The following is a 10,236-nucleotide window of genomic DNA, read 5'->3' on the forward strand; positions in this document are numbered from 1 at the left end:
AGAAGGAAATAAAGAAAGATCATAGTATTATAGGGCTATAATCTATCATTCCCCAAAAAATATATGTTTATGGTTGGGACAATTGACCTACCCACTTCCGGGGCCCATGAAAGAGAATTAAATATCTTTGTGGAGGGAAAAAGTTAAACATGGTAAAGGTAAATATGACTTCATCTAGTTTTCACAAGTCGGGCTGAGTGGTTCAGACTGTTGAGGTGCTGGCCTTCTGACCCCAACTTGGTAGGTTCGATCCTGGTTCAGTCCGGTGGTAGTTGAAGGTGCTCAAATACGTCAGCCTCGTGTCGGTAGATTTACTGGCACGTAAAATAACTCCTGCAGGACTAAATTCCTGCACATCGGCGTCTCCGAAAATCGTAGAAGTAGTTAGCGGGGCGTGAAGCCAGTAACATTAATTACATTTGGCTTTTAACAAGCTGAGCATATCAGGAAAGAAAAGTGTCCTGGTGACATTTTAGTCACTCAATACAAGAATGTCTATGGGTGCTGTGACTTTAATTTTTTTTTTGCTGTTTGCTTTACGTCACACCGTCACATAATGGCGACGATGGGACAGGAAAGGCCTAGGAATGGGAACAAAGCGGCCGTGGCCTTAGGTACAGCCTCAGCATTTGCCTGGTGTGAAAATGGGAAACCACGGATAACCATCTTCAGGGCTGCCGGCAGTGGGGTTCAAAACCCACTATCTCCCGGATGCGAGCTCGCAGCTGCGCGCTCCTAACCGCACGGCCAACTCGCGCGGTTTTTTTACCCTTCGGTTTATTGACTTGGCTTGTATAACCTAAAACTTAGGCTAAGTTGGATTATATTTTAAACACCTACATCACTATTTTCACCTGTGTGCAATTATGTTATTTATTTCATTAATATTATGATAATTATTATAATTGAGCATTGTTAACTTATAAGACTCCAACAGACAAGCATTGGTTTTGTGTAGAGTTATACATTTGTTAAATTCACGTCGTTTCCTTTCATGATGTACACGCCTATTCTTTGTTTTTACCAATTAAGCTCTTCAATAAAGACATACATAACTGTCCCATGCCAAGATATATTGGTAGAATTAGAGCTGTCAAAATGGTTCATAACCCCTTTGATTTATTATCTTGACATGGATCACCCAAAACATAGGTTAGGTTTGGAGAATACTTTAATAATCAGCATTATTTAATGCACCGTTTATTACTTTCATATTCCAAGATGTAATTGAAGCATTTAAATAAAGCATCATACATTAAAATTTAAAGTTTTACCACTAGAACAGCTGACATGGAAAAGTGATTTGAAAATTCAAACAAATGCATCTTACGTTAAAATTTTCAAAAAATAAACTGTAGACTTTTCCGATATATCACCAGCATTTCTCCAGCTCGCCAAAATCCATTTCTCCCTAGTTTTAGCGTCTTTGGAACGTTTATAAACAATTTGTTTGGGATGGTATGCGATGTGCTATTGCACATCGGAACTCTACACCATTTATAAGTTTTCTGCCTCACTGTCTGCGCAGGATTCATTTTAAGTCTAAAATATACCACTCAGATTATTATCCAATGTATAGACCTCGAATTTAACCATACTAGACACTAACGTAAAGTAGAAATACGCGAAGTGTATCCTGCTTCTCACAGCACACTACGTGTTATTTCGTCTGCTAATTCAGTCAACCTGTACGATGACGTCAGGCCAATGAGATCGCATACTTGCGTGACATGACATTTTCGTAGATTTTTATCATGTTTGGAGTTATTATTTGTACATTCTGATCACATTTTTGAATTCTGCATGCAATTTTGTATCAGATTAGCATATTTTTAATTAAAACCCCGGATCATGCATGTTCCCTATTGTTTTGGTCTCACCATTAACGTTCAAAATACCAAGGTCCTGGCACAACCCTTCCACATTTCATCATCTCCATCTCCGATACTCCACCTGAGCAGGTAGGCCACTTTTCGTACTTGGGTAATATCCTATCTGTAAGCTGTAGCTGTGAGCAGGATGTGAAGAAGGGAATTGGTGCTGCCCATGCAGCATTTGGAAGACTACCACACCGGGTGTTCAGGAATAAAGACCTGACCGTGAAGACGAAACTCATAGTGTACCGCGCTGTTGTCATCACGACATTGCTGTATGGTTGTGAAACTTGGACCCTTTATCGACGTGACTTGAAAAAGCTTGAGCTTTTCCACCAACAAAAACTTTGATCCATTCTTAGGATCAAAAGGGAAGACCATGTCACCAACATTTCTGTTCTTGAGAAAGCACATGCCAAGAGCATAAAATCGTCCATCATTGGTCATCAGCTGAGATGGATTGGCCATGTCCGTCCAATGAGTGACACCAGATTTCCACGCCAAATCCTGTATGGCGAATTTTTTTTCCGGCACCAGACCTCGTGGAGACCCCATGAGGCTCGCTACAAGGACCAGCTTTAACACACTATGAAGATGACAGGTCTCACTCCACAAACCTGGGACACGCTTGTTCAAGACCGTACAATTTGGTGCTGGATCATTCCTGCTGCTGTCAATCTGTTTGAAGGGAAACGACGCAGATTTGAAGAGGCCAGGAGGGAAGCACCAAAACTCCATGCAACAATTCTGTGCAGTCTGTGTGAACGCTTGTTCCTTGCTAGAATTTGTCTGTTCAACCATCAAAAGTACATCCACAGACAGAAGTGAATTTATTGGAAGAAGTTAATTACTTGGAAACGAGTTAAAGCCGATGACAATCTTCAAGCCTTTCAGGATATAATTTTTCTAATTTTTCACATTCCATGATTTTGGTAAGCATTGTTTATAGCAGCTTTATATGTCAAGGAAACAATAAAATAAAATGTTTAAAATATCTTTGGGCTTGATTAGTTCGGTCTTGAGTTTGTGCTGTACTTAGATACAAACTGCATAATCATGAATTTGAGCACATTTCCTTAATCCTCTACATCCGTAATCATTATCCGAAGATTTCTTGCACCTTTATTACATTAATATTCACTAGATACACATTTCTTTTATTATTTTGTGCTACTAATAATGCAAGTGTTTTAACATATCTCTCTAAGTGAATTATCTAATATGTTACTAAAAATAATTTCAGGTACTGTAATTGTGGTTATTCTAAATATTAATGCATATTCCAATGTTTAAATGTTAGAGGAAGAAAGTTGAATCATGAAAAATGTTTCTAGAATATATATATACATATATACATACATGCCAACTTTCCCAATTTAAGCAGGAAACTCCCGATTTTTCATCGTTCTTTCTGATCTCCCGATTGCCGGGACCGATCCCCCAATTTTCAGAGCAGTTTCAGTGATTTTCGTATTTTTTTTTTTTGCTAGTTGCGTTACGTCGCACCGACACAGATAGGTCTTATGGTGACGATGGGATAGGAAAGGCCTAGGAGTTGGAAGGAATCGGCCGTGGCCTTAATTAAGGTACAACCCCAGCATTTGCCTGGTGTGAAAATGGGAAACCACGGAAAACCATCTTCAGGGCTGCCGATAGTGGGATTCGAACCTTCGAACCTACTATCTCCCGGATGCAAGCTCACAGCCGCACGCTTCTACGCGCACGGCCAACTCGCCCGGTACGTATTATTTTAAACTCCCGTGCATTTCCTCGATATATGGCTGAGTGACTGGTCGATTATCGTTCTAATAATCACAACCGGATAGCAGTATGGGGCACGGTGGCCAGTCATCTGCTCCTCTTTGCTATTTGTTTTATGTCGCACCGGCACAGATAGGTCTTTTGGCGACGATGGGATAGGAAAGGCCTAGGAAGTGGAAGGAAGCGGCCGTGGCCTTAATTAAGGTACAGCCCCGACATTTGCCTGGTGTGAAAATGGGAAACCACGGAAAACCATCTTCAGGGCTGCCGACAGTGGGGCTCGAACCCACTATCTCCCGATTACTGGATACTGGCCGCGACTGCATCTATCGAGCTCGCTGATCCTCTTTGGTCTACTATAATACAGTTAAATACTCAAATTGCTTAATAATAGGAAGTGGAAGTCGCAAGAGAGTAACCTGACCTCAGAAGTAGCACGCCATGGACGTCTACCTGGGGCAGGACCTGCACAAGTGCTCGTGTTACGTCACTGAGTAGTGCTTCTTGGTTGTATGTCTTAATATTTGTTTTGACCAAAATGTCAAAAAAGAAATACGATTGCAGTGTTTAAAAGCGCTTACAGGGAAGAGTTTCCATGTTTTAGTGAATCCAGGAAGGGACCAACGTTCACATTCTGTGCTATATGTAGGTGTGATTTTTCATTTGCTCATGGCGGGAAGTGCGATATACTCAAACATGTGCAAATGAAAAAAAAACAAAAACATAAGGAGAGTGTCCATTGTGTAAAAAGGAGCCAGAAACTGAACTTTTCATATAAGAACAAAGATGTAAATCCTGTGATGAATGCCGAGGCTTTATTTACGTCATTTATCGTGGAACATAACTTGTCTGTAAATTGTGCCGACCACGCAGAGCCTTTGTTTTGCAAAATGTTTCCTGATTCAGAAATCGCTAGAACTAAAACTAAAACAGCGGCTACCATGATAGAAATGTGCATGGAAGAAAGGGCGAAAATTGTATCATATTTGCAAGTGAATGTATTTTTCTGTTGCTACTTATGGTAGCAATAAAAGAGATTTGAAAATATATCCTATTGCTGTAACATCTTTTAGGCCTGAACTCAATGAAATTCAGAGGTGTCTACTCTCTGTGCCTAATTTAGAAGGGGATGCTACTGGAGCTAACATTGCCAATCTTTTGCTTTCAACTTATCAGGAATTCTGCATTCCATTAAAAAACTGCCTAGCCTAGTAACGTTAGGATTAGAGAAGGGTGTGGTAGGATGTTCGAGGCAGGAAAATAGTAACAATCATCGTAGGCTGCAGCGAATTGTGTGATGTGCTTGCCTGTAAATGTAGATGAAAATATAATTGATATATTTATTATCTAGAAAGAAGTGCAAAGAGGAAAGAAAAGTTCAGAGAATTTCAGACTTTACGCAACACACAGACCAGGAAAATTCTGAAGCATGTGCCTACTCGATGATCACTAAGAAGGTGTTTAGATAGGATTTTGCTGTAGTGGGACCCTTTGGTTACTTTATTCAGGAGCGAAATTGTGAGTAAGGATTCTCAGATGGGAACTTTGTGAAGACTTACAAAAATTCCTAAGCACAGTTTAAGTGCAGATGTGTCTTGTTGGTCTGAAAAGGTGAAGCTTTGTCATAACATTTCACCACACTCCTCAGTTGAAAAGAAAACACCAGTCATCAGTTTCACCCAAGAAGAATTAAACTACCGATGACACTAAGAGCCATGCTTCGTCACGTGAAGAATGACTGTTCATGTTCCTTTCATCAGGTTACATAAATCTTTTTGTCTTTTTCTCTCAAGTTTTATGGATATCTTTGAGAATCCAAACGTAGCTCTTCAGTCAAGTATGCCACACATCCACTTATTGAAGTAAATTTTGGAGGAACTTTTGAAGAATTTGATGGCAAGGTTTGTGAAACCACAAGTTATTAAAAGCTCCTCCTCTCTCCTTGATGTAGATTATCATACTCCAGCAAATCAAAAGGATGATTGTGATCTGATGATAGGGAACTCTGCGTTTGTTATGGTGAACACTTTGAAGTCTAAGGAAAAGGGCATTTTCTTTAAGTCTGTTAGAAAGTGTTTCTCTTCATCATGTGACAACATGGTACACAAATTTCCGTTCAAAGACGAAGTTTTAATTAATGCAGAAGTTGCAAATATTTCTGCTATAAGTAAGGCATCATTTTCTAGCCTTAAATTTTTCATTAACAAGTTTCTGAACATTTTGACTAGTGAAATGGAACATTTAGACAAAGAAACAGATGTTCTGCACTCCCAATTCTGTAACTTCCAGCTCGAAGAAACAGACCTGGCAAAAGGAAGAATTGATGTTCAGTGGGCATTGGTAGGTCAGATTAAATCAGCTGATGGTGTACTTAAATATGGCAGACTCTCTGAGATGATGCTTGCTATTTTATTAATTCCACATAGCTGTGCAGAATGTGAAAGGATTGTTACCAGAGTCACAAAGACAAAAACACAGTTCAATCAATCAATCAACGCTGATCTGCATTTAGGGCAGTCGCCCAGGTGGCAGATTCCCTATCTGTTGCTTTCCTAGCCTTTTCCTAAATGATTTCAAAGAAATTGGAAATTTATTGAACATCTCCCTTGGTAACTTATTCCAATCCCTAACTCCCCTTCCTATAAATGAATATCTGCCCCAGTTTGTCCTCTTGAATTCCAACTTTATCTTCATATTGTGATCATTTGTACTTTTATAAATGCCATTCAAACTTATTCGTCTACTAATGTCATTCCATGCCATCTCTCTGCTGACAGCTCGGAACATACCACTCTTCTTCTTCTTCTTTCTCAATTGTTCCCACCCCAAACATTGCAACATTTTTGTAATGCTACTCTTTTGTCGGAAATCACCCAGAACAAATCGAGCTGCTTTTCTTTGGAGTTTTTCCAGATCTTGAATCAGGTAATCCTGGTGAGGGTCCCATACACTGGAATTGCTGTCTGAACAAACTTTGGAGACACTTTCAACCTTAAAATCAGTTCGGCATGGCAAGTGCTTTGAGCAATAATTTAGTTCTGAGTTTCTGAAAAGGGCTAAGTCAGCTACGGGTGTGTTGAACAACAATTAGTCTTAATGTGTTCAGCATGTTGAAGGATGAGAAGTCACATGTTCCTAAAGTTCAGGAGTGTGCAGTATTTAGTATTCACAACCAGAAAGGACAAGATCAGAAATGAAGTGAATAAGAAAGTAGCTGGTATTGAGGTTCCTGTTATCAGTGTCATAAAGAAACGCAGACTTCAGTGGTATGGGCACGTAATGAGAATGAACAGGGAAAGACCTGCCAGAAAATATTTCGACCTTAATCTCGTGGGAAGAAGACCACAGGGAAGACCAAGAAAACGTTGGATAGAGACTATAAGATCAGATGTGGAGGAGAGAGGATACAAATGGGAGGATGTACTGGATCAGAAGATGTATGAAGACAGAAGGAGATGGCGAGCGCTTGTACACCACACCCGGGAAACTGGAGTCGGGAAACGATGATGATGATGATGATGATGATGATGATGATATAAATAATGAAATATATATAGGCCAAATAGAGTTGTTAATGTATTGAATTATAATGAATTAGTACTTGTTCTGCCATCAGTGATGTGCAGTTCGCTGCCAAATTCCTCCTGATTTTTTTTTTACTTTTGAAAGTTGGCATGTCTGTAAATGCATTTTTCTGCCACCAGCAAGACTCTTTCTTTTAAACACCTTATCACATCCTTATTGATCCATTTCCCTCTGTAACATTTCACGCTGCCGGTTGAGTTGTTCGTGCGTTTAGGGGTGCACAGCTGTGAGCTTGCATCCGGGAGATAGTGGGTTCGAATCCCACTGTCGGCAGCCCAGAACATGGTTTTCCGTGGTTTCCCATTTTCACACCAGGAAAACGCTGGGTACCGGGCGAGTTGGCCGTGCGGTCAGGGGCACGCGGCTGTGAGCTTGCATCCGGGAGATAGTGGGTTCGAATCCCACTGTCGGCAGCCCTGAAGATGGTTTTCCGTGATTTCCCATTTTCACACCAGGCAAATGCTGGGGCTGTACCTTAATTAAGGCCACGGTCGCTTCCTTCCAATTCCTAGGCCTTTCCTATCCCATCGTTGCCGTAAGACCTATCTATGTCGGTGCGACATAAAGCCACTAGCAAATTAAAAAACTTTTCAACCTGCTCTCGTAATAGTGTTTTTATTGTTTGCATACATTCTGCCTGTACTCATTTTAGAAATGTGTTCGAAGTTCAATATTTGAAATGAGGAATTGTATGTAATGAAGTGTAATTTAAAGTTTTGCTGGTAAATGTTTTCTATTAACCAAGTGTCTGGTGACACTGGAGAATATTGAATGATAACAGAATAAATATCAAGTGAATATTTGCCCTTTCGTTTTAGGAAATTGGCATTACTCATTTGAGAGTAGTGGATGGCATTGGCTCTCTTCTCCAGCTGACTGGATTATTGGGACGCCTCTGTTTGAAGTCAGAACCAAAAGACAAAGAAGTATCAAGAACCAAAGATGAAGAAAAAGCTAAAGATGATCAGATGGAAGTGGAGAAGAATGGGACTGATTGAGGGGAAGGAGGATGGGTATGAATGTGTGAGTGAATGTTGTGTGGTGAAATTGAAAATAAAAACATTTCTTTTTTATTCATCTTTTAATTTCCAGCCATGGCTGTTCCTGTACATTATAAATAGTAACCATCAGTATAACCAAATCACAGAGTACCTTTGAGAATCATGCCTGTTGCAGCCATTGTGAGTAGTGGCTTAGCATGAGTGTACGGTAATGTGTTGTTTGTCTTAACAGAACATAGTACACTTAACACGTTGACTGAAGAAAGGAGCTGTTAAAGGAAACCACATGCGTCAAGGTTCTGGTCGACCAAGTCTGACCACACCAAGGGAGGATTGCTAAGCACAATGTAGCCCCTTTGCATCTGTGCCTGCTGTCCGGATCCAAATAATGGACACACTACAACACCCTGTTCATCCTGCACAATTGGTCGGAGACTAGCAGCTGCTGGACTACTGAATCACCATCCTATGCATAGGTTGCAATTAACACTACAACACATACAGGTGCGTTTGGAGTGGTACCATACCTGGAAAGCCTGAATTGCTGATGAGTAGCATTGCATAAGTTTTAGTGGTTAATCTCATTTCTGCACCTCAGATAACCATTGTTTGCGAATGACAGCTCCAAGGGGAGAGGGTATATTCTGCCAGTGTTCTGGAGAGACGCGCACTGGTGTTACTCATGGCGTCATGGTGTGGGCAGCCATCAGGTATGACTTCAAGTCACTTCTGGTAGTGATTCAAGAAGGCTGAGGCCTCACTTGTATGCCAAGGACATCCTACGTCCTCATGTGTTACCTCTCATCTCATGAGATAGTAGTCTGGTACCATCTTTCAATAGGACAACACTTGTCCACACACGGCACGTGTATCTATGAACTGTCTGCATGATGTTGAGGTACTCCCTTGGCCACCAAGACCCCCCTATCTGTTCCCTATAGAACCTGTGTGGACCAGCTTGGATGTCAACTCTGTCCCAGTGCCAGTATCCAGGATATCGAGGGACAGTTACAACTGTTTTGGATCAACTTGCCTTAGGAGAGGATGCAGCACCTGTATGACACCTTTCCTAACCAAATCAGTGCATGCATCCAGGCCCGAGGGGGTGCAACACCATACTAACAAGGGACCAATAGAGCTCATACTGCCAACTTTCTTGTACGTTTCACATGATTTTGTAATCACTGAAATAAAATCACATACCTTCTCAACACGTGAAGTTTCTTTTCATTTCCTCCCCTCCTAGCTGCTTAACTTTTTTGTCAGTGAGTGTATTGTTATAGAACTTAATAGTACCATCATAAATTATGGTTAGTATGTACTGTAGAAGGCTCTCTTTGCAGTTTAATTAGGTTTAAAATACTGTAATTCTGAAAGTCTTCGATTTAATAAACTACCTATAAGATGTCTAGTTTAGGATCCTGTTTCCTGGCATCTGTTTGAGCAATAGTATGTTAAACAAGCATCTTCTGATACTTCGCTTTAGTGGCGGCAGTGATGCCAGAGTCCAAAGGCTGAAGATGACTCGTGCAGTTTGCAGGAAAGAACACCAATTCTGTGTTGCTAAGGTGGAAGGCTGGAAGATGTAACAAAATGTTTCTCTTTTCACAGCCGATCATCATCTTCATCATCAGCCAATTCTATCATTACATTATGTGGCCTCTAAGTCGTGAACTCAGGTAAGTCTTTAGCAGAACTCTCCAGGTGGAACGGTCTCAAGCAGTTCTCTGCCAGGTAGCACCAGCTGTTCTCTTGATGTCTTTGTCCCATCTGTCTGGCGGTCTTCCTCTTGGCCTTTAATGAACTCTTGGACTCCATTCTAACACTAGCTTCATTCACCTGTCATCTTCCCTTTGAGCAATATGTTCAGCCCATTGCCATTTTAAGGTGGCTATTCTCTCAACAATGTCATTAACTTTAGTGACTGATCTGATGTCATCTGCTCTTATCTTTCCTTGAAAACCTAGCACTGACCTTTCCATGCCTCTCTGCGCTGTCCTAAGTTTCCCTTTTGT

The 10,236-nt window shown here is 40.8% G+C and overlaps 1 protein-coding gene across 1 annotated transcript in view; it reads left to right on the top strand.

Annotated features, from left to right (window-relative positions):
• Nucleotides 1–9,414, top strand: part of RfC4 (replication factor C subunit RfC4) — a 92,153-nt gene extending 82,739 nt beyond the window's left edge. Inside the window, exon 8 of the mRNA XM_067155099.2 lies at nt 8,039–9,414. Within this exon, the coding sequence (XP_067011200.1) occupies nt 8,039–8,218 (180 nt within the window). The 3' untranslated portion in view covers nt 8,219–9,414. The remainder of the gene's footprint in view (nt 1–8,038) is intronic.
• Nucleotides 9,415–10,236: the final 822 nt, after the last annotated feature.

The sequence above is a fragment of the Anabrus simplex genome, chromosome 1, assembly GCF_040414725.1.
Source record: "Anabrus simplex isolate iqAnaSimp1 chromosome 1, ASM4041472v1, whole genome shotgun sequence".
NCBI lineage: Eukaryota > Metazoa > Arthropoda > Insecta > Orthoptera > Tettigoniidae > Anabrus > Anabrus simplex.